Source organism: Acomys minous (assembly GCF_964271855.1).
Source record: "Acomys minous genome assembly, chromosome: 9".
Classification (NCBI taxonomy): domain Eukaryota; kingdom Metazoa; phylum Chordata; class Mammalia; order Rodentia; family Muridae; genus Acomys; species Acomys minous.
Genome location: NC_140490.1, coordinates 92228135 through 92253607, shown reverse-complemented (window position 1 = coordinate 92253607; position 25473 = coordinate 92228135). Strand labels below are relative to the sequence as shown.

General features: G+C 42.9%; 1 protein-coding gene across 7 annotated transcripts in view; it reads left to right on the top strand.

The window, feature by feature from the left end:
* Nucleotides 1-25473, top strand: part of ANO4 (anoctamin 4) — a 381965-nt gene that overhangs the window by 203087 nt on the left and 153405 nt on the right. For 5 of the 7 annotated variants that reach the window (XM_084795289.1, XM_084795288.1, XM_084795292.1 and 2 more), the window contains 3 exons: nt 9025-9129; nt 18280-18416; nt 20838-20996. The exons of 1 other annotated variant lie outside the window; for it this stretch is intronic. In XM_084795289.1, coding sequence (XP_084651415.1) covers nt 9025-9129; nt 18280-18416; nt 20838-20996 — 401 coding nt within the window. The remainder of the gene's footprint in view (nt 1-9024; nt 9130-18279; nt 18417-20837; nt 20997-25473) is intronic. One more of the 7 variants, XM_084795290.1, reaches the window with a different exon arrangement.

Sequence of the window (25473 nt, the reverse complement as noted above, 5' to 3'; positions counted from 1 at the left end):
CCTGGCTCTTAGGAGGCATGCTATGTGAGGGGCAGGTTCCTCCCACTCTATCCTTAACTGAATATCAACAGTTGTCATTCACACTGGAAGAGTAAACAACATGTTAGCAACGCTGAGCATCTCACACTTTCTATTCTTCAACCTCCTCTCCAAATCTTGAATTTCTTACTTCTGCCATTAGCACCAGACCTCACCATCCGGGAGATCTCAGAACACCAAGGAGACCTCTCTTTGCCACTCACAAGAACTTCATGATGTTTGCAGCTTTTGCTGTAAAGGTACCTTATAACCTAGGAGATGACTAGCTTGCTCATCCTGGGAAAGATCTAAACAGTTTTGAAGGTCACATGTTAGGCTGAAACCCTCATATGGTTATACATTTCCTCAGAATGTTCCACGTCTGTTCTGGTTGTGAGGTCCACTCAGTGTTGATCATTCGAAGTTATAGCTTTAGCTTCATAGTAATTACTATGGGTGACACATGGATTATTGCTACTAATGAATTTAGGATTTTGACACATTTATAGTCATATAGTGCTAGGACTGTAGCAGATCATGGCTTGTTCATGCTGTACTACCATGCTTGGGACACACCTTCCTTTATGAATGCGTTCCAGATTGTGGCAAACCGAACAATCTTGGTGAGCTCTAGAAATCAACTGAAGAATTGGGAGGATGGAAGGTTTTTACAGGACCAGTGGCATATCCCTACACTTGTCTAGTTTTTTTAATCCCAAATCCTCCAGAATATTTGAATTCCTTTCCTTTCTTTCTTCTTATTCCAAGATTTCCCCTGAGCTCTGAGTGTCATAATGACCAGTGAGCTGACAGAATTCCTTTGTTTTATTCTCTATGCTGCTCTTCTCCAACTTTACATTGTTATAAGAATATCTAACTTGTCAGGCACGGTTATGCGCACCTTTAATCCCAGTACTCGAGAGGCAGAGGCAGGCAGATCTCTGTGAGTTCGAGGCCAGCCTGGTCTACAAAGTGAGTCCAGGCTAGCCGAGGCTACACAGAGAAACTCTGTCTCAAAGCACCAAAAAGAGGGAGGAAGGAAGGAAGGAGGGAAGGAAGGAATGAATACAGAACTTACCCACAAAGGTTCAGATCCAAACTCTCAATTTAAAATGTGGCAACTTTGCCTCCCATCACATTCAAATCCATTCCACGTAAGGATTTATTTTAGATACTGTTTAAATTTTGAAATATCGCTGATCACCTATTCTGTAAAGAAAAGAAAAGTCCTTGTGGATTTCTGTTGGATACTCTTCTTCATATCAACTATCAATTTTATCTGTAGATTGTAAAACGAATGAGGGAACGCCCAGACCCAGTATTTTTTTATTGTGCAGAAATCACCATAGAAAATAGCATTTGTCCTCCCCACGTGGCTCACTTTACACATTGCTTATCATCTGTGTTGCACAGAGAAGGTGGGGTTTGATTTGTGAGACTTCGTTCCGCTTTTAATACGAACTGTTCCTTCTATTTGATTAAGGACTATTATGTCATAAAAGCTTCTTAGCAATACCCTAAATTAAACATAATTAGAAAAGTAAGTCTACGGTAGAGAGTGTACATCATGACCAACTTTCAGCACGTTCCCCTTCATGAATGAGAAAATTGTTATTTTGTCTTATTGCTAGCAGGCACCTATTGCACAAACGGCAGTTTTGTGATGACCTCTTAGTACAGGACTATTGTGTGCCTTTATTATCTCCATCGCTTGGCCAGCTCTCATACTGTCCACTGGTGTCCTTTTTTTTATACCAAATACCCATCCTTTTACTTTCATATCTTTTGCATATTTTTAACTCTATAGAGTCTGCATATGAGAGAAAACAACGTTATCTTTGTTTTCGGAATCTGGAATCATTTAGCATGATAACCTCCTGTTTCAGCCATTTTCCTACAAATCCATGTTGTGTGTATTTGCCACACTTTCTCCGTTCCTCTATAGGTGGCAACTAAGCTGCTGATATAGCTAGGCCATTAGGAAATGCTGCAGCATTAAATACGAACACACGGGTGTCTCTTTTTCTACACCGACTAGCATTCCTTCATGTGTGTATCAAGGAGTAGTACGGCTGGCTCATATTCTAGTTCTGTTTTTAGTGTTTTGGTGAATGTCTGTACTAGTTTCCGTAGTGCTGCACTAGTGTCTGTTGCTTTCAACAGTTTGAAGGGGTCCCGATTTCCCATAGTCTAGCCAGCGTTGGTTGTCTCTCTTTTTCTTATTCTTTATTCCTTTCTCATACAATGCATAACACCTGCCACCTCTCCCTGAGATCCACTGCTCCTCCATTTCCCCTCAGAAAAGATCAGGCCTCCCAGTGATACCAACTGAACACAGCATAAAAAGATGTAATAACACTACGCATAAGTTATCACATCAAGGTTGGACGAGGCGACCCAGTGGGAGGGAAAATGGTCCCAGAAGCAGGCAAAGAGGTCTTTCTTTTCTTTTCTTTTCTTTTTTTTTTTTTTTTTTTTTGGTTTTTCGAGACATGGTTTCTCTGTGTAGCCCTGGCTGTCCTAGACTCGCTTTGTAGACCAGGCTGGCCTTGAACTCACAGTGATCCGCCAGCCACTGACTCCCAAGTGCTGGGATTAAGAGCATGCGCCACCACGCCCGGCCACAGTATCATTTTTAAAGTTAACAACTAACTAGTCATTTTTTTTTGGCGAGACTGTCATAAGAGCCTGTTGACAGTGTGTTTTTGAAAACTGATACTTTCTCAACTATCGGTCTAAGATTTATACTTTTATCCAAACTCAAGTGTTAGTATTAGACCCCTAGTAAGAACCAGAAATGAAAACGCTCAGGGTAACACTTTTTTAAAAGTGAGTTTTATACCTAATGTTCAAGAGAATGAGGTGGCAAATAATATCGTGCTTTAAAATTTTTTTTTCTTTGCCGCAGCTAAAAGAGCTATCATTAGTTCAAATAACAACACATGCTGTCCTGTAATATGATGAAAGGAAAACGATAAAAATCTACCGGTCAGAGAAGACACTAATACACCAGCTTTGAAAACCAGTTTGGAAGTGGGTATGGGGGAAACCAGAGGATTAAGGGGACATGAAAAGTCACGAGAAGCCTACTATCGCATAGCTCAACACACAGACACACACACACACACACACACACACACATATAATAGAACACACATGAAAAAAAACAAGAAGGGAATACGATGGATTAAGCAGTTAAGGAGGGACAGAGATTGTGGGGTAGGGGAGAGAAGAGGATCATGGGTAGGTTAACTAAGGTAAAGCTAAGGATGTATGGGAAAGCCCTGTGGAAATATCAATCAAGGCTGACTCTATCACTACCAAGACTCGGGAAGTGAGAGGCTGTAAGGACAGAGAAGAATGCTGTGAAGGGTTGTCTTCTGGGTACAACAAACATGGCCACCACACCCATGATCTCTTAGCACCTGTGCTTACAGCACTAAATCAGGCCTCTCAAATCCTGATATATACGGGGTAGGTGGTCTCCAGGCCCGCTGCTTTCTGAGGAGCTGCTTGACAGTAGACAGTAGCTGAGAAAGGGAGAATCATTCTTCAGTGAGGATACGGCCACTGGTATGTTTTCCACGATGCAGCGAATGGGCCCACACCCATACAAATACAGCAGTACTGGTCATTATTACTGTGTTTGCAAATAACAAATAAATAAGATGTAAAGTGCAGAGAGGGGTGTGTTGAAGTACATTTCGGAGTTTGAGTAGGGAATTAGCAGTGTAGATATAAGCACATTTCATTATATATATACACACACACACACACAAACATATATATACATACATGTGTATACACTCATTATATATTATATAATATATTATGTATCACAGTTTATTATATATAATGAACTATGTTCATTCTACAGCCTGTAACCTTCTATATATGTATGTACACACACACACACATATATATATAATAAATATATATAAAGGAAAAAAAGATTTTATAGACAAAGTGAAAACAGTGCCTTATTATATGTCTTTCACAGATATATGTATATCTGATATATATATATATATATCCTATTAAGATACCTTTTACCCCCTTATTAAGTAGCAGGCTTCCTTATAGCATTTTCTTACAACTTGTGGATTAGATAGGTAAACTGGAGCATTGTCTAGGCTGTAGCTGTTATTGCTGCTGAGGAAGTAAAATTGCAGATAAAAGGCCTCATCTGAGCAACGGCTGTAGTCAATGCATTGTCCTGGGTATTGTAGGAGGTAAAGGATGGACCAGTGTGCACTGAGGCTGCAATGATTACAGCCCCATTGGGGATGCTAACTGTGACGGAACAAATCCAGATGAGAAGAAGTAGCATTCCCATACTCTTTGCATTCTTCATTCTGTGCTATGGGCCTTATTTTTATGGCAAATATACATTACAGATAATATAAAGAATAAATAGCTTTATCGGCTCAATAGAAGGAAATGCTATATTAACATATCAGAAACAGCAACAACAAAAATTCTTTCTGAAACAGAGGGCTGTCTTTGGATGGCAGGTGTGAGCTGGGAAAGCCATTCCATTGACCGTTCACTAAGAAAGTCATGTTTGAAGCTCAGTTTTTGTTGCTCTGCTATATAAGCATTTAGCTGAAATCCAAGCTAGATGCAAATCTGAAGTAAATTTTAACATGTTGTTTGCCTAGCTAAAGACTTTTTATTAAGTGTAAAGATCGTTACAAAGTTGCTTTTGTTGGCTCTGTGTTGGACTCGACTTGCGCAGAAGAACCAAAGGGAAGAGCTGAGATAAAACCACTTTCCATCCGTCAAGCATGTGACTAATAAAAGCCAAATTTGGAGGTCTTGCAGAATTCCCAGCCTTTTAGTTTGTTAAAATTGTTCATCCTTTATTTTCACATTTTTTTTTTGAGGAATATTTTCTCTCTTAAACTAATTTAGTCTCCATAGTGTTGTACTTGGCTGAATGTTTATTTAATTTTAAAAGTATTTCGTTTGAGGAGCTGGAGAGATGGCTCCGCAGTTGAGAGCACTTGTGGCTCCGGCAGAGGGCTTGGCTCCCTTCCCAGTGTTCGAGTTCCAGCCCCCATTCATCTGTAACTCCTAGCGCCCCCCTCTGGCCTTCTCAGGCCACACGGGCTTCGCAGACACGCAATCAGAAAAACACACAATACATATAAAATAACAATTGGAAACTGTTCGGCTTTGAATCCGTCTTTTCTTCCCGTGTCGCCTCGTGCACACTTTCCTACTCCGTTATTTTTATCCTAGGTTAAGGGTGCTCATGACTGTGACGAGGGGCTCATGTTTTTCACATTGTAGTAGCCATATCAAAACAACACGAGTAACGGTAAATAAGTAAATCATCACAAAGTGAACACTTTGCATTTTATATATTAAAGTCATTGGCTGCTAACGGGCAGTGCCTGCTGACGCTGGAGATAGTCGCTTTCAGGAACTCCTTAGAGAGCATCCTCGGGCTCTTGAAAGTCTCCATCCTTTGGGGCTGGAATGAATGATGTGCTGCTGAAAGCTCACGTTAGCATTTTATACCATGTGTGTTCTGGAGGACAAGGGGAGAGACGCCTTGTTCCTTAAAGGTCCCCCGTGTGAGTCTTGAGTTACACTGTGAAGGGACCGTTACTTCCTGCAATTTGGAACCATTTTGTTTATACATTTAAAAAAAAGTGACATTGATTTAGAACCTCTTTCCAATTGAATAATATCCATGATTTAGTATTTGTAGTCTTCACTGTCAGCCTTGAGTTCTAAAGTTGAAATAATTCTCACCTTTCACTGGACCAATCCAAAGTTTTTAAGTGTTTTTTTAAACGCGCCGTGTGTTTATTGTGAAAAAGCAAAATGCGAAGACTGAAATGTAATGAGTTAACTTTTTATGGCTAACTTCTGTACCCTCTGGAATGTTTTGCGCCTGTGTTTCTTAGGCATTTGAATGTGTGCTCTTTTGTAATGGTCGGTATAGTTTAACTATCCCCGCCTTCCTGGTGGTCTCTGTGGCAGATGGGCAGCCCTGAACGGTCAGTTTGCTGTCTTCAGTAGAAGGCCTCTGGCCACAGGTAGAACAAGGTAAAGATGGCAGCACGTGAGCGCTTCTCTCTGACCATGGAAGCAAATGGTAAATGTGTTGTTGTCATTGTGGATAGCAGGAAGCACGCTTTGCTTGTCCTGAGAAGCTATGCCACGGGGTGACTTGAGACTTCGCAGCAAAGCAACTGTGCTCATGAATCTGAAAAGCCCATCGCAGTGTCTGCAGTATTAAACGGCAGTTCCTGACAGTTACAGGGATGTACACTAGGGTCCCTGCTATTGGAGATGCAGAAATGCTTTGCGTAGGTGAAGTACTGTCACCGTGAATTACTATGGATGACAGCACAATGGTCCCCTTTCCTGAATATTGACTGTGACAGCGAAGAGCTTCTCATCTGTAGGTTCCTTTCATCCCTGGGCTCCGTTATGAGGCTGCATTCATAAACCCTCTTTTACAGATGAGGAGACTAGGAGCTGGAAAGGGTTAATGTGAGCTAATCAGAATTTCCACGCTGGCATTAGCTTTGCTTTAACTCCACTGTGTCTCATAACCACTGCATGGCTTCGCTCCTTCATCCAACTCACACTTGCTGAGGACAGGCTCTGCGTGAGGCACTGTCCTAAGAACCGGGGCCACAGCATACACTGTCACCTCCCTCCTAAGGCTCATTTCCTGCTGAGTTAAGTAACTCCTGAACACTTGTGTGACGCAGTAGCTATGACTTCTTATTATAGGGTTTTGGGGAATGTAAGTGAAATTTTATGTGAGACTATATATAGTACATCATCTATCGATCTATCTCTCTCATCTATCTATAGATATAAAAAGTTTGCTTCTTTAAAGCACTCACATCGAGTGCTACAGCGTACTCATTTTATTTGTTGTGTTACCCATGTTTTAGGCTTTGTGGATTCTGAACATTAGACGTGCTCTTATTAAAAATGTGTTGTTTGGTTGTGAGGCTAGCTTTTAATGGCTAAGCCGCCTCTCCAGCCCCAGTCTCCATTTGGGTCCCTACCCTCAGAGCTCGGGAGACTCAGGAGAAGGAGGGGAAGAGGAACTGTGAGAGCCAGAGGGGCTGAGGGCTCAGGGAGAGCACAGCCTGCAGGATCAACTAAGCAGGGCTCATGGGGGCTCTCAGAGACTGAAGTGGCATATGTATGTATATACACACATACATACATACATACATACATACATACATACACACACACACACATACACACATATACATATATATATACATACATACATACACACACACATACACACATACACACACATATACATATACATACATACATACACACACACACATACACACACATATACATATACATATACATACATACATACATACATACACACACATACACACATGTGCATATACATATACATACATACATACATACACACACATATACATATATACACACACACATACATACATACACACACATATACATATACATACATACATCACACACACACACATTTTTATATATATATATATATATATATATATATATATTATGGTATTATGTTGTTGGCTTGAGTCTGCACTAAGCCCTCTGCATATATGTTGTGTTGTCAACTCAGTGTCTTTGTGGGGCTCCTAACAGTGGAAGCAGAGGCGTCTCTGACTCTTTTGCCTCCTCTTGGGACCTCTTTCTTCCTAGTGCCTTCCCTCGCCCAGCCTTATTGTGAGGGTTTGTGCCTGGTCTTACTGTGTCTTGTACCATGGTCGGTTGATGTCACTGGGACGCTTGTTCTTTTCTGGGGGCGGGGGAAGTGGGTCTCGGGGGAGAGGGAAGGTGACAGGACTTGGACTAGTGGAGGGAGGGGGGGCTGCAGTAGGGGTTGTACGCGAGAGATGGAGTGCATCAGGGAAGAATTAATTTTTAAAAGGAAGCACTACTAATGATAAAACTTCTTGGTCTCTGCTTTTTTTTTTTTTAATCACACGTGCTCTGTGGATATGTGAACTAGCAGGGAAAAGCCTCCTTCTTTTAAGAACACGCTCAGATGACCTGGCGGCACAAAGGTCCCACAAGAGGCTTAAATATTTTGTACCATAGATTGAAAAAGGATCCTGCTATAGTTAGAATAAACACTGCAGCAGAGAAATCTCATTGTGAGCAGGAAAATATTGATACCCTGTTTTCTGTCATATTATGACAGCAAATCCTTCCACAAGAACAAATTAGGGTAATTTCGAAGAGAATGGCATCGTGAAGTGTTTTGGTAAATGCCACATTTTATCTACATAGAGAAGATAAGAATAATTTTAAATTCCCTTGATTGGAAGCTAAGTTTTTGTTTTAGCTAGGAAATTGCCAGCAAGTTCGACAAAGCATGTTGCATTATTGAAAGCCGTTGTGTTATTTTTCAGCAGGAACGGTTTTTGACACATAGTGGTGAGATTGTCTGCCTTTCTCCCCCCCACCTTCTGAAATTTGTTGTCTAAGAGGTGGGTGATTAGCGTTCATCTGTGGGTGAAAGGAGCTAGTTCAAGTCAAAAAGTATTTAAATGCAGATTAACTGGGAGCAGCACTGGATGGGCTCACTGGTCCTGAGGAACCCTGCCAGGGAGGCTGCCATGCAGGGAGGGAGACAGAGAAAGTGTGCATGCAGACACAGATGGACAGACAGACAGAAAGAGAGGGAGAAGACAACCAAAATGTCTGTATTATATACTGAAGTGCCTCTTGGAGAGGGAACGCCCTGGCCCCTGAGCTGGAAAGTTCAGGGTAGAGGGCGGGGTATGCCAGCCATGCCTGTAAGAGGTAGGGACTGAGGGATGCTGGGAGAACCCGGTTAAAGGCATCTCAGCTGCTTGTCCGGGTCTGAAGCCAATTGTGGCATCACTAACAAATCAACTAGCTGTTAGCATTAGTGGTTGATGTGTCTTCTCCCCCGGGGGCCCTAATGCTGGGCCCTCCTATAAGCAGTGCAAACTCTATGGCTATCTTTCGTTTCTCTAGAAGGTGGAGTGGATTTGCAAGGCCACCAGCTGGATATGCAAATACTGCCCGACGGCCCAAAGAGTGATGTGGACTTTTCAGAGATTCTTAATGCAATACAAGAAAGTAAGTTTCACTTGGAGTTTTAAATTTGCAAGAAGAAAAAAGTGTTATAATGTTGGGAAAGGGTAAAAAGAATTGGCAGCTTAGGTACTTCAAAACTCACAAGAATGAGCAATTCATACCATGAAAGAGATATTGTACAAAACAGTTTTGAGAAAAGAAGAGACTTTGTGATTGGGGTTAATTTGTGAAACTGAACCACAAGATATTGGGGTCCTTGGAGAATTCTGTGTGTTTACAATATTATGACTTTTTAAAATATTTAAAATGTTTTCGGTTTAGATCAATTATAACCAATGAAAACATCATTTAAAAAAAAACCAAATATTGCTCCTATGCTCAAATGCAAGAACTACATGTTTGCTCACACTAAACCAGAGTCAGAACCATATTGTCCTGGAGTCGGCGGTGAAGGCCCATGAGCAGAAGTGAGGCACACGCTGATTATCCGCGAGAGGCCTCTTCTTGCACGCGTTGGTCTCCAGTGACTGTCACTGAGAGTCGTATTTGATCAACACATTTGCACAGTTACAAATTAAGCCCTGAGCACGCGATGTCACTTGTTTTATGAACAAGGCGAACTCCAGATGATCTCATTGGTTGCTAATATCTGAGGCTGAGCTTGAAAGGCTCACATTTGAAGAACAGGTCAGGAGATGCACCTGAAGGGCTTTCCACTTGTGAATTAGAAACACTGCATTTCCATCCTCTGTCTCTCTGTCTCTGTCTCTGTCTCTGTCTCTTTCTCTCTCTCTCTCTCTCTCTCTCTCTCTCTCTCTCTCTCTCTGTGTGTGTGTGTGTGTGTGTGTGTGTGTGTGTGTGTGTGTGTGTGTGTGTGTGTGTGTCTGGGCTTTGAAAATACCAGGCAAGGCCCGTACTTCTGTACTTCTGACCTCTTCCGAATAAATTTTCTTGTGAATACATCTCATCCTTTTCCCAGCCCTTCCCCACCATTGTACTATTTCCATGATTTCATAAGATGATGAATGGCTTAGTGTTTCATGTGGGATAATTGTAGATGGGGAAGTTAGCAAAGAACCCGGACAAAGGCTGGAGGTCAGATTAGAACGGAGGCTGCCGGAGCCTCCGTCTCATTCCTTCATACATATTTTCTGTTCCAAATTTAAACATATGGAGATGAAGATTAAGCTATATAAAAGGAAGAAAAGGTTTTGATTAAGAGTGTACAAGGACCAGTTATTTGTTCCGGATGGTCAGTCCTTCATATTAGTTAGTGAATAAAAAAGAAAAAAAATTTCCCCAGGAAGATGAAAAAATCAAATTAATAGACAAGGGACGGAAAGTGGCTTTCATGGACAGTTATAAAATTATGTAATTATTTCATTTGCCGTGAAGGATGATAGAATGTGAAGTTCTCAAAGAATTAAAAAAAAAAAGTTCCCATTGACAAAATTTGGCTTCATGTGCATGCTGGAAATGAGCTTAATCGGTGTGTCTATAGGATTGAATTAACTTGTATCAAAAAGAGTAATAGTTTATAAGGAAGTATTTTTTTTTACAGTAACTGGTCATTCGTAAACCTCAAAGATGTGTTTGTCTAATGTTGCTAGCTATTTGCTAGTTTAAAATGGTTCTCGCTTTATGGCTATCTCTTATGAATCGAATAGAAAGAATACAAATTTGTGAGTATTTTAGAAAGTTCAAACCTAGATCACGGCCTGGTGCTAGAGAGATGGCGCCGCAGTTGAGAGCGCTTGCTGCTGTTACAGAGGACCTGACTGTGGCTCCCAGCACCCACACAGTGGCTCAAAAAATTGTCCATAACTCCAGTCCTAGAAAGTCCACGCCCTCTTCCTGGGATGCGAGGCGGATCCTTTGAATTCCTGTTTCAGCAGGTTTTCCTGACAACTAATGATGAGAGTGGGAGCTTCCAGGGCCTTAACGTGTACCTAGAAGGACCAGAGGGGGCGAAGATGACCTTCCTGGTAGCTCTCCTTCAGTCTTACACAGACACGGCATAGCTTCTGGTGCAGTGGGTGGAAGAGGAGGAGACGGTTTCACTAAACTGTAGCCTCCCTGCCTTTCTGTGCCTCCCGCTTCCTGCAGAAGATTCTTAACCCGAAATTCTAAATGGCTGATGTTTTCTTTAAACAACATCACTAAGCTAATAAGAATAAGAAAAATAACTTTCCCAGCATGGAGAGGGGTGGTCAGCATGAAAGTGTCACCGCATAGATATTGGCGATTGTTAGCAGCATGAATGTATCACCCATAGCTATTGGCAGTCGTTGGCAGCTGGGGGAGGAAGATGCAGCCTGCTCTATGACTATAGCCTCTGATATATTGACCGTGCTCCAGTGGAAGGCGCATAGCCAAGACTCTATGGGCAGTACAAATTGGACCTAATGGATTGAAACAATAAAAAAAAAAAAAAGACAAATTAAGTGGACGGGGAAGAAGGGTAGATCTGGAAGGAACTGAGGTGTGAAATGTAAACATACACAATTCTCAAAGAATATATATATGTGCATAACTATTGATATACGCTGACAATTGGCAGCTTTTTAAATTTTTATATTAATATTGAATATCCCTATTTGCTAGCCCCATGTCAACTAGTCTTCTAAATGACAGAAAACACAATGCAGACATAAAAATAGAATTATTATAAACAGCCCGGTGTTAAAAAGTGAGAGGCAAACCATCTTTTTTTTTTCTTTTTTATGTACCGAAAGGCTTCTAGAGGTGCCCTTTTGTTATGCTCCCTAGTGGGGCCTTGAGGTCGGCGTGCAATGCTTTCAGAATTCGGTGTTTCAGACGTAATAATCTGCAATTTATGACAGAAATAGCATAATGAACCGGCACTCTGCAGAACAAATGTAGACACCAGGATCACGCTGCAGAGGCCTCTCATGTCTTCCTCTGTGACTTAGAACTCCACCTTGTTCTGTCTCCAGCACGAAGTACTAAGATTAAAGTACTGCAGTGACAACATGGCTCATTTGGAAAATTAAAGAGCGATGAATCAAGGTCTTTGATTTTTTTTTTATCCTGTACTTCCTTTTAGACTATTTCTCAAACACGTTTACTATTTTTTTTTCTCTTCGTTGTTTTTATAACACCGTCTCCCAGTGTCATCCTCTTGCCTAAAGTGTGAGTAAAGGCTTTCCAGGCTTACCTCTTCATACCTGTGCCTCTGCCGCCTGACACTAACGGCTGCCTCAACAAACACATGGCTCATAACTCATAGTTAATCGGATTATTCCCCTTGCAATACATTGGTGACCTCTTCTCCTTAGAGGATTAAGAGTCGCCTATGCCTAATGCCGCAGAGGAGTTCCCCCTAGAGAAACAGCTGAAATAATTATAACTGTTTGGTGAGTGGAATCATTAGCTTTCTCATCACCAGTAGATAGCCTTGGTCGGCCTGGCAAGAGGGTCAGGCTATCCCTGGTTCCCGGGTCCTCTGATTTCTCTTCTCTGTCCCTCTCCTAGGTTGGAACAGAAAGAAGCAACTGTTTAAATGTTCTTTTTGTGCTGGGTGGGGACGTTTGACGCAGACACCATAGCTAGTGTTTTCTCCTGGGCAACTGGAAGCCCTTGACTCTTGCTCAGTTGTATGTGCGTCTCTGATTTCCTGTTTCTAAGCCTTTGAGTTCTTAATATCGGTAGCAGAGAATCAGCTTGGTGTCCCCTTTGCTCCCCAAAGGGACTGAATCCACCTAGCCCCAGCCTCCTTGCTGCCCACTTCTGTTCACAGAGCTCTTGCTCACTTTGACTGTGGCACAGATCCCTGACTTGGATCACACGCAGTTGTTGTTCTCCCATGCCCCCTCCCTCTTGTTATTTTTAATTGATTCCCCCAGAGCAATTTTGGCTCCTTTCCTCACTTAATGAGCCTAATAGCAGAATTCTACTATGCACATAATTATCAAATATTTTCTATCTGCAAAAAAAAACTTTTAAGAGAGGTGACAGAATTTATTATCACACGAATTTCTGTGAATTGCGGCATCTCTGTGAGGTTTGGGCTATGGAGAAAGAAGCCTTGCTCCCACTTAGGATGGACAGTGAGCTTCTCTACAGGCAAGAATCTATCCTCGGTGCCTCAGCCCCAATCTCTAGCATACTGTGGTGTCTAGGCATAGTAGATATTTAAAAATACTTGTCAAACAAATAGATTTAAAATACTGGTCAATGTCCCTTGGATGGAGACGCCTGGTGGCACTCAGAGAAAGGATAATAGGTCACCAAGGAGAGACTTGATACCCTATGAGCATATACAGGGGGAGGAGGTCCCCCTCAGACACAGACATAGGAGAGGGGAGTAGGGGGGAAGTGGAAGGAAGGGAGGAATGGGAGGATACAAGGGATGGGCTAACAACTGAGATGTAATATGAATAAATTAATAAAAAAAGGAAAAAATAAAAATAAAATACTGGTCAACTTTGTAACTTAAGGCTTATTTTTCTCCCGAAGGAGATAATGTGAGTTTATAAGAATAATGTTCGTAGTTCCTAAAACCTGCCCTGTAGTTAAAGATGAAGACATAAGGGCAAAGGTGACATACTTCAGAGTCCCCCTCCTATTTGTCTTTGGAGTGTGCACCTGGTCACAGTATTCTACCTATGACATGCTTAGCTGCACACACTCTGATAAAGGATTTTAATGTCTTCTGACGCTATGGAGCATTTGGCAAGTGATAAAGATGACTAAATTAAATATTCCTTATTTTCCAAAACATGGATTTCTATGGTGTACTGACTCCTCTGAGTGCTCCAATGGCAGCAGCCCCACGGTAGCTTCCAGATACTAATTCATGTGGGCAGCATCAGGGAAGGTGACGGGCCTTGCTTCCGTCCATTCTCCGTTAGCCATTTCCCTTAGAGTCAAAGAGCTGGAGGCTTAATACAGAGTGGGTTTTCTCAGCCTTGACACCACCTCCATAACACCCCGTTATTCGTGGGACACTCGCTTGAAGGGCTGGAGCTACAGAGAGTGCCAATCCCTTTGTCGTATTACAGCAGGCAGGTCCCCCACACCACTGGCCATGTCTGTGACCACATTCCCAGAGAGGGTTAATTGAGAAGGAAAGACTCACCATCCAACGTGAATGTGCCCATCCCACTGTCAGGGGCTCAGACTGAACAAGAGGGGGAAGGAACAACATTAGCGTCTCACAGCCTCCCGACAAGGGCCTCTGCAATGTGGCCAGCCATTAAGCTTCACAAGCCACGGCGGCCTTGTGCTCCCCTCCCCCATGAACCGTGATCTAAAACGAGTCTTTCTTCCCCCAACTTGATTTTTTTTTGTCAGATATTTGATTGTAGTGTTGAGAAGCTAACTAACGCGCCATCCCAATCAGTCCCTCAAAGCAGATCCTTCCGTTTTGTTAACGCCCATTTTGCCTTTTTGCACTGATAGAACGCTGAGTCACGTGTTTGAGAGTCTGCAGTGGACAGCCTACATTTCTTGTCTCTCTATGGCACCATCCTAGCCGCGCATCCTTTATCCCATTTAATCTTCCTGGCCACTGTATCGGAACCCAGGGTCTGAAACTGCCTGCGGGTGTCTCTCCTATGTCGCAGCTGCAGCACTCTTAGCATCTTCCTGGCCATCCTAATGCCTTTAGCAATTGCACCCAACTGAGCTGCATACCTTTTTTATTTGTCTGTGCTTTTCTGGCCAGACTCTAAGTTTTCCCAGTCTTTCTGCCCTCTTTCACTTTGCTCCCAATCCTCACGGTAAATTTGGCTTTAAAAAAAAAATCAGCCAGTGATACCTGAATGGAAAAAAAGAAATAAAAGAGAGAAGAGGGAAATTACTGCTCCTAGATATGAGGAAAGAAAACAGTTTGTTGTAGATGCTTGGGGGAGCCTAGGCAGAGGAAGAGACTTCCGGGAGATGGGTGTGCCCCTGAGTCATGTGAGGAGACCGAGGGGAAGGGAAGGGAGAGAGTGGGATCCAGTGCAGCAGCCAGGAGGCCCAAAAAGTAGACAAAAGGGAAGGTAGCCCAAATGGTTGAATTATATAGGAAAGGGCACCTGGAGGAAGGACAGCCCAGGGCCTGGTCTGGAGAAGTTGGGAGTAGGGGCTGGGGTATGTCAGCCAGGAGGGCCCTGTAACAAGTAAGGGCTGAGGGAGGGGGGGGTAGGGGGGTGGGTTGCAGGGAGAACCTGCTCTCCAGGCCGTCTTTGATTTGTTAAATAGGCACCTCAGCTATCTGTGCCCAAACCACTCTGTTAGTGGCTGGCCTATAACCCAATCATCCACCTTTTAGCTCAGCCTCCTATACAGACTCAAGTACTGGCACAGTTCATGCAAATTCCTTACGCGGGAGCAATGGCAACCTTTACTCCAGTTCCCACTGACTCCTCATGTCTATTTGAAAAACTCCTTCCCACGGCCCCTACCAACGGTGTTCTACTCATAAGAGCCTTCATCAGAATCTCCCACTAAACTCTCCTTACAGCATTTGAGGCTTTTTCCCAGCCTTCCTCAAATGCTTCTACACTCCTCCTCCCAGCAAGTTCCAGAAGCTTGTTCTCACCCTCAGATCCCAGTCAAAGCAGCAACAGCTCTCCGCCTCTCAATGCCCCCTTTCCACAGTGGCCTCCTGTGGCTGTAACCAGTCCCCATGACAATCTCTTCACTGATAGAAAAGGGTTGTTTTGGTTCACAGTTTTGGAGGCTTGACTACATGGTTGGCTGGCCCTATTGCTTTTGGTCCTATGCCAAGGCAACTACATCCTAGCAGAGACTGCGTGGCGAAATAAGGCCTCTCTGGACTCCTGGATAGAATTTTTTAAAAGGGAGAGAAAAAAATCTCCCAGTGACCAGAAGACCCCTGTGCCAGGTCCAGCATATTAGAGCTTTTGTTACTTCCTGACAATGTGAGCATAAAGACCGAGACTTTAGAACAAGGGCCTTTAATATCCACAGAACAGTAAGAAGTCTAAGATATTTCTATCCCTGTGATACTAGTAAGCAAACAGAAGCACAGGTTCGTGCAACCAAGTGCTTGAAATAGCCAACAGGCCTGTGATTTGTTAAAATGACAATTTACCCTATCGCTCAAACCTAGTCAATAACTACCTGCAATTTCATCACGATTTGAAACGGTAAAGTCCCAGCTTATCCATTAAAAATCCTGAGTGCGAGTCCAAGGTTCGATGCCATTAGAGGAATGAGATCCTCATTTGTCTCATATGTCACGAGGCCACGCTCTACACAACCTAACAGTCCCCAGCATGCCATTTAACAAGCGTACTGAGGGGCCTGACTCTGTGCCAGGTTCTCTGTAGATCTGTCAATAGCCAACAGGGCCTCTGCTCCGTGGAACTTGCCTTCTGATAAGATGAACCACTAATCCATATCCACACCCGTGAATAAACCGGGTAATTAGAGACCATGTTCAGTGCTGAGAAAGAAGTAAATAGTGCGAAGAGTGTGATTCTGAAGGGGGTGAAGGGTCTTCTCTACTCAGGGTGGTCAGGCAATCTGTCTTTGAAACACTGCACATATTGAGAAACATCGTCTCCTTCAGCTCCTCTCTCTGAGCCCCTGCTATGTGGAAAGATGATGATGATGATGATGATGATGATGATGATGATGATGATGATTTGTCCTCTGTAGTCATTGTAGTCTAAATACCAACGGTGACTACATTCGTCAGCACTGGCTCGCTGTCCCATGCTTGGCATCTTCGAACAACACATCTGTGATCTGATGCTCTAGAAGTCAGAAGCTAAAATCAAGGGGCCGGTGCCTGGTGCCTGCCCTCCTGCCTGCTGGAGGCTGCATGGGACCATCTGGAGGCCACTTGCGTGCTATGGTCCATGGCCCCGGCCTCTGTCTTCAAAGCCAACAGCATAGCATTCCCACTTCCTCGCTCTGATTCTGACCTGTGATTTCATGGAACCTACCATACAATCCAGGAAAAAAGTGTCCCGCAACTGGAAGCCTTTATTGGCGTAAAGTAACATATTCATGGGGTCTAGAAATTTGATCGCCTCTGTAGGAGGAGGATGAAGGAGCCTATCTCAATAAGCCATGAATGTTAGTTTGATTTCTCTTCCCATCCACTTTGCCATACAGGTGTAAAGCTCGAAAGGACAAATGAATTGTGTAAATTCACATACTTGGCTGTAGTTTCAGGACCTGGACACCCCAACTACATAAATTATCTTTTTCTTTGTGCATGACTCCGTTCTCTCTTTCTTTTTTTTAAAACTACTTAATGTTTGCTTTCATTTACTCGGGTGGCATCGCTTTTAGTCACCAGACTACGCCTGTCACCCAGCCCAACACTTGACACACAATGCGACTGTGTCTAAAATATTTATGAATGAAAGAATGAAAACGTAAATCCAGTCTCCCACATAATCATTTTAGGCAGCAACTTCTGCCAAGCCAAGTCACAAACCACTCTTAAAGCACCAAAATAAGAAAAAAAGAACTCCATAGTTTGAGGTGGTGAGGAAGAGCTCTAGCTGTCCACTCCCCCAGTGGTACTCGGGCATTTCTTCATGGTGTGCTGCAGGGTGCGTTTGGACTCTGGAGTCTCCCCCTAGAACGCTGGTGTACACACAGTTTTTTGTATATTGTCGTGTCATTAACATCACTTGTCTATAGGGGGAGGCTCTGGATGCCTGACGCCTTCCTATTCATCATTAGAGGAAGAAGGAAGGCAGGAAACCTAACTGTAGGCTTCATTCCTGGACCTACTACAAAGATTATAAAGGAAGAGGTAAACGTCACTAAGCCACGAAAGTGGCACTTTTATGGGTTGCCTTGTCAAGCTGTGTGGCTCTTAAGTGAGAAAATACAGCATTAAAAAGCTCAGCTCACCTTCCAACCTAGAGAGTGAATCCTTGGTAGTTTTAAATGAAAGCGCCTTTCTCTAAACACTTATATAAAGGCAAAGCTGAATAAATCACCTTTTGTTATTCTGGAAGACAAATTATGTTAATGGCATGACAGTGTTTTACCTCCTTTTACCTTGCCTAAAGTCATCTGTTTGGCCAATCAGGTTTGACTTCTGACGTCTCTTCTCCTTAGGAAGGGATGTCACTCAAGGTGGTGTTGAAACAATGCATGCATAAGAAGCCAGAGAGAGAGATGCCTCCTTTCGTTGCGTTGACGTCCAGGCCAGCTTCTTAGCCCATTTTAACATATGTCCTTTGTTTCTAGTGGCCAAGGATGTCAATATTCTTTTTGATGAATTAGAGGCTGTCAACAGCCCTTGCAAAGACGATGACTCTCTCCTTCACCCTGGAAATCTGACCAGTACTTCAGAGGATGCCAGCAGACTAGAAGCAGGGGGAGAGGTAAGAGTTTGCGTGCCTTCCTGAAAGTGTAACTAACGCCTCAAGTAGGGTCCTGTACGGCATTCCAACAAATCATTCAGAATCAAATCCCAACAAGCCGCAGGCTCCCGGGAAGCTGAGGCAGGTTTCATATGCCTCAGTTGCTAGGTAGCACATTTTGAAGGTTTGAAATGGACATCTCAAAAGTGAAAAGCGGATCGTGTACTCGATCTCTCACATCTAGAGATGGTTAATGTGTGCAGAGGAAGATTTCCCCAACTGCGCATTTTATATCATTTTTATAATGCAGTCTACATGTTCCTAACTATTGGAAGGAAGCTGGACAAAAGCTGAACTTCCTAGCGTTAACCCCTGAGTCCACAAACCTGCGATGTGAAACACACATTGTGTTATCTGAGGCCCCTCTGAGCTCCCATGAGTCAGCGGGAGGCTTCATTGCGCTTATACGCAGATCCATCTGTTCAGGTGGCATGCTAGGGAAGGATGTTCACTGTTGCTCAGGCCACATCTCGATGAGTCTTACGAGTTCCTTTGAATATGTGCCACACAGAAGTGACAGGTACACATAGGCCAAGCCAATCACCTTCCTACTGCTTTCGCTTTTCCAGCCAGTGAGTGACATGCTGAGGAGATAACGCCCTTGCAGAAGGGAAATTAGTGACATCTACCAAGCTTCACTGGCCTCTCCCACAAATATCACAGTCTCTCCCCGACCCCTATTTTTCTTTAAGAAAAAAAAAATCAATTGTCATCATATCTACCTTGGATGCTGTATAGTAGCTTCATAAACGTACATTAAAAGGACCTCAAAAGGCAACAAATTTATTTCCCTTTCTGAGAAGTAGCAGTTTCAGAAAGGCCAGGGTTCTGCTGGAGGTGTAGATGCTCAGTCAAAGCCAGGCTTCCTCTTGACTCTCCTGAGGAAAGCCCTGTATTGTTGTGGTATTGAGTGTAGCACCCAGGATTGAACCCAGGGCCCCATGGTCCTAAGCAGTACCCTGTCACCGAACTATCCCCAGCTCAAAGCCCTGCTTTTGAAGACAGGCTCCTGACTGGTAGGAGCTTCTTCAGGCTGACACCCAAGTGTCCTGTAAAGCAAGAACTGAACGGTGGTTACCATTTGAAAATGTCCGTGTTGAAACATGGGACACAGGCCTTCCATTCCTCCTGGCTGTGGCTTTTCTTTGGGGTGAGACTGTATACATGGCACTCAAGCATAGATGTGATTGTAGCACGCTTTTGGATGGCCGGTGTGTTTTCCATCATTATGCTGTTTTTGTTTTTGTTTTTTTTTTGAAAAGCGGTGCATTTTGTGGTCAAGAGAAGGCAGGTTTCCTATTTCCACCTGGCTGGGGTTGCAGAGTCAATTCCAAAATCTATTAGCCAGAGACCCTTGGCTTGAGCTAGAGCAGCCCAGACCCAATGTTGTCCTTCAAGGCCCTATAGTAGTGTACTCTAAGGACCGTGGTGAAAACCCAATTCATTCATCATCTTCTTCAGTTTCTTGATTGTTATAAAATAATGTGTATGACTTCTGGTAAGTTATAACCTTAATAATACAATGAACATCGCAGACTACCATCCAATTTATGACTTAGAAAGATCCTTTTCAAGTTATATGCTGTATCAGGATTGCTGACTTGTTACTGCTTTTAATGCAACGGAAAATTAATATCAGAGCATATGCAATTAGAAGGATATGTTTTGTCTTAAGTATCCTGCAAACTTGTATTTACATGTATGCCTAAAGATAAGAAAGTAAAATATTTCTCTCTTGAGACAGAGTCTTTGTATCCCTGGGTGGTCTAGAACTTGTTGTGTAGACCAGACTGGCCTTGAATTGGCAGAGATTCCCCCTGTCTGTGCCTCCCAAGCACTGGAATTAAGAGCATACATTACCACACCCAGCCTTTAAAATGTTTGGTTTTGTTTTCATTGTGATCAGTTTAGAGAAAAACAGAACAAAAATGTTGCTGCGGGAGCATTGGAGCTCCTTGTGATCCCATGGTTTTACCCTTCTGGGGCCACCATCTTCCTTCCATTATTGTTTTCATTTTCATGCTCTGAAAGTTTTACTCCGTAGAGTGTAGACATTCAAATTTATTTTGTTCTCTGTTTTATAGAAAATTGTGTCATAAAGCCTTCTTTGACTTGTTATCCTGTAAAAAAAAATGTTCAACACAACTTAGTTTATTCAGAATCCACCTGCCTCTGCCTTTGAGTACTGGGATTACAGGTGTGCTCCACCGCTCCTGGCTGCATCTTCAATTTTTTTATTGTTTCTTGTTCGTGTTTATGCACACAAACTTCTAATAAAAAAAGCATGGAAAGTTCACTTAGTTTTAGTTCTTGTAACATTACTCACCTGTAGGTCAGGCTCACGGTTGGCTTGAACCCTTGTCTCTTTCTCTTTGCTCGCAGACAGTGCGAGAACGGAACAAATCAAATGGACTTTACTTTAGAGACGGAAAGTGTCGCATTGACTACATTCTTGTGTACAGAAAATCCAACCCTCAGACTGAAAAGAGAGAAGTGTTTGAGAGAAATATTAGAGCAGAGGGATTACAAATGGAGAAAGAGGTAAATACTTTTCTTTCATGGAAATACACACACACAAACGCACACATGCGCATAGACATGTTTGCACGTTAAATAATCAACATTTTAAATAACACTTGGGCATGCTAGCAGAACATTTTATTTAATTACTTTCCTGTTTTCAGTGTTTCGGGGATGTCCCTTCCCACTGTTGGGCTTTTGAACCACAATTTGCTCTTTAGAGGCAATTTTTATGTTAGCGTCAGATGACTCGTGACATGGTTGGTCCCAATGAACTGGATTGTTTTAAGCTATGATTACTTACCTGCAATCCCACTCTGCCTGCTGTTCTACGTATATAACGGAGCGGTCTGATCATAGGTGGTGGTAAAGAAAACTTTGAATCATATGTAAACAGCCCCCTCTGGAGGCCACAGTTACAGTTTGTTCTGGAACTACAAAGAACTCGGACATCTTTGTACTCAAGAAGAGATCAGCCATTTGGGGAATGGGGAGAGACCACTCAGCTAGAATTTATTAAAACAACTGCAGTTTAAAACAAATGAACAAACAAACATTCAGATTGTTTCTTACTGGGGTTCCCAGCTCAACCGTTAGCTTACCCCCTCCTTCCCTCCCTCACCTCCCTCCCTCCTCCTCTCCCCCTCCTCCCACCCCTCCCCCTGGTCTTCTCTGCATGGAGAGTTTTGCAGAAGAACTAAGTAAAAAGGAGGCTCTGCCCGGCGGGGGGGGGGGGGGCTTTTTGTGCATTCAGCACTGTGTATGTATGTGTGTGCCTGTTAGATGAGTTATGTGACTCTTAGATTTCCCCCTAAACATTGCGCGAAGCTTGTGTGATCAAAAAGAAAAACATCCTGACAAATTAGGACATCCACTCTGCCGCTCAAGGCTGAGGCGATAGATCGCTGAAGTCAGACAGCCAGGTTTCTCATTGCTCTGAGGCACCCAGTATCTGAGGCATTTTACACCCACACTGGTTATGTCCATCTTGGGAGACAGAGGATAAATGGGACTTTCCCAGGCCCGGTAGACTGACCACGTCCCTTGAGCATCCTTCAGGACAGAAGCAGTATTTTTCTGAAACATCTCCAACAAGAAATTGGGGAAATGGTGAGATTTGAGTGTTGCCTAAGGTAAATCCGTTCTTATCCTGGGAGAGTGGGGCCAGTTTGGCAAAAGCGGTTTTTTTCCCTGACACAGCAAACTGAATTAAATGTCATCCTTTCACTGTCACTGTGGGGTTCCCGAAAAGCTTTTGTATGCTGACCAACAGAGCATAGCACATTATATTTGTTCTTAAAAGGCAAAACTTTGTCCTATAGCCTTATGGCTAAGTGGCAGGATTTTTATATGAAAAAAAAAAAGAAAAGAAAAAAAGAAAGATCATCACATCCACATAATCTGAAAAAAAAAAAAAGAAACTCCATTCTGACTTTGTCAAAATTTTTGATGCCTATCAAAATATAGAGCTCTGTGCAATTAATGGAAGATTGGTATTTTAAGCCTCAGGACTGCTCTTAAATCTTGCCTAGGCTTCCTCTGCATAGCTCGTTGCAAAATCATTTCATGAGTTATTCATTCAAAGTCAGAAGGCCTAATCCTATTCTAGATAATATGTATTACTCAACTGCATACCAGCCTTCCTCGTGTCTCCAGCATCTGCACTGTGGTATTTAGCTGCTAGTAGTGGAGGCCCGCAGCTGAGGCTTGCTCAGCCTGCTCTACAGTTGTGGCAATGCCGTGACGTGTGCCCACAGCTTGGCGGGTGCGCTGCTTGTGTGATTTGGATTGTATCCTGGTTAATTTTGTTTGTTGTAATTTTTAAATTTGTCCACAGCTGGTGTTCATTTCGATGTGCATCAGGAAAAAAAAAGTAGGTGGAAAGATGATTACCATAGAGCAAAAGTTAAAAACGAGACACCGTGAGCATTTCTCTCACTGCCTACATTTTTCTTCTTTGGGTTGTGCCTTCCTTACTTGTAATTTCCCTTGTAGTCCTCTGTACACTGCCAGCAGACAGACAGGCCTCTTTGGGGAACCTTTCTCCCAAGCAGCTTCTGAATCCAGTCTTGCCCTAACTCCCACAGTGTGCGTACACCGCACAATGTGTCCCCAATGTGCAACATCCCTGCTTGCTTCACATGCCCCGTGTCCTCAGCCAGCTCAGCAGAAAAAGAGGAGTTTGCAGGTTGCCTTGCTTAGAGGGCAGTAGGAAGTCATAACTGAAGTCAAACGTCCCTCAGAGGCATCTGTGGTTTTGTTCTCTTATTAGACTTGGAAGCCATCAGGAATGCTCTTCGGGAAACCAAGTGCTTTACCAACAGTCATAGCAGAGAGACAGCCATTTTAACAGTAATTTGGGCCTCCAGGAGTTGCTCCAACCTGTTATAAGACACAAAGCAAAGAATGAAAGAGAAAAGAGCCACAAGGAACTTTGCGTGAATCTATGCACATCTGAAATGGTTGGCACTGAGCATAGCTTATAAATTATTGGTATTATTGACATCTTTGTCCCCATCATACCCAAAATTATGGAAAAGCTGTATCTCGGAATGAGGTTTGAGTTTCCAGATGGGTGAAGACAGGCTCTGTAGTTCAGTGTAGCATAAGAAACCTTATCTCCATTAACATCAGGTGTCTAGAAACACCACAGAATCCTCAGGGCTGGAGAAAGTGCTCGCCGTGCGAGCAAGGACCTGAGTTCAATTCCCAGTGGTCGTGTAAAAATCTGAGCATGATTCTCTCTGTCTCTCTCTGTCTCTCTGTCTGTCTCTCTGTCTGTCTATCTGTCTGTCTGTCTGTCTGTCTGTCTGTCTGTCTGTCTCTCTCTCTCTCTCTCTCTCTCTCTCTCTCTCTCTCTCTGTGTGTGTGTGTGTGTGTGTGTGTGTGTGTGTGTGTGTGTGTGTATGTGTGTTTAATGGTTTGATGGGGGAAGGGAGCAGAGACAAACATATTCCCAGAGCCAGCTAATCTAGCCAATAACTAAGTGGTGGGCTGCAAGCTCAGAAAGAGACCTTGTCTCAAAAGCAAGGTATAGAGTGACTGGGGGGCAGGGGGCGGTAACACCAACACTGACCACATCCACATGCATATGTACACACATGTACAAACTTACACACACATCAAACAAGTGAAAATCTTTCATTCATGATACATGTGAGGACATCACATTAAAATTTAATCTTTAAACTTTTGCCAAGGTCTAACTAGCAAGTTTTCACACTGAGTCTTTAACGTTCAGTAACTACAATCTCACATGAATCCAGAGAAAGCAATTTATAGCAGTGTTCTCTAAGTAAGAGTAAGTCCAAATTAGTTTATTTTTGGTATCAATATTATTCTCATATAATCAATTTATATTTATTATATATTAATATATTATACATATTAATAAATTGATGTTGTATGTTGTGTTCTGTTCTATATTAATACACTAATGGTATTAATATATTGATTATATTTTTCTTTTAATCCTGTTTCTTATTGATCCTTTGCTGTGTTTTTGAGTTGTCATTTGTAAGGGCATCTCTTTTTCTTTATATTATTACTTAACTTGTGAATACCATGAAATCTTTAGAATGTGTTAGGAACCGTTGTATTCATGGAGCATGCCCTTCTCCTGACCCCATCAGTCATGTGAGAAATAAGAGAAGACCCCTGTTATTAAAACCATCATAAAATAATTCTAACTGTATAAATCAAAGCACCTGGATGATGTTCATTCATTCAACCAACATTATCTGCATTTCACCCTGTGACAGGCCTTGCTTTGAACACTAGGGACTCAGCCATGAATAAAGACAACAGACGTTGCTTACGGAAGACTCAAACATGGCATAAATAAACCAATATGTGAGCTACCTGTGAGGGAAGGAAGGAAAGCGTGTGTTGAGAGGAGCTTGAAATTTTCTAGATGTTTCCAAAGGTGGCCCTTTCTTCCAGACAAACAGAACAGCAAGGGCAGAGGCCCCACGACACATCTGATTCATTGAGATGTCCAGTGAACAACGAGAAAGATAGTCAGCTGTTTGACCGGCGAGCGCGTGGAAGCTCGGTGATGCTGGAGCTTAGCAGAGATGGCGGGAATTTAGCTTTTATCTGAGTAGCAATGGGAAGCCATGAAGACGGTTCAGCACAAGAATGCAGAGCTCTGTCTTTAGTTCTGTGAGGAGCTCACTCTGGCTGCCTGCCCACTCAGATAAGAATGCTCAGAGGGAAAGGTGGCGTGGTGGGGGAACTAGAGGATGTGCTGTAAAAAAAAAAAAAATCTAAGACACAGATAGCTTCTTCGCAAAGTACTTAGCAGCAGAGAGCATAGTGATCAGGCTCAAAAGTAGAACGGGTGGAAATGAGGACAGGTTGAGTAAACAGTTTGGAGGGAAGTCATTGGGCGTGGTAGCACACTTATTCCCAGCAACTGGAAAGGAGAGGCAAGTGAATCTCTGAGATTTCAAGGTCAGCCAGGCCTACATTATGAGTTCTAGGCATCCCACATATG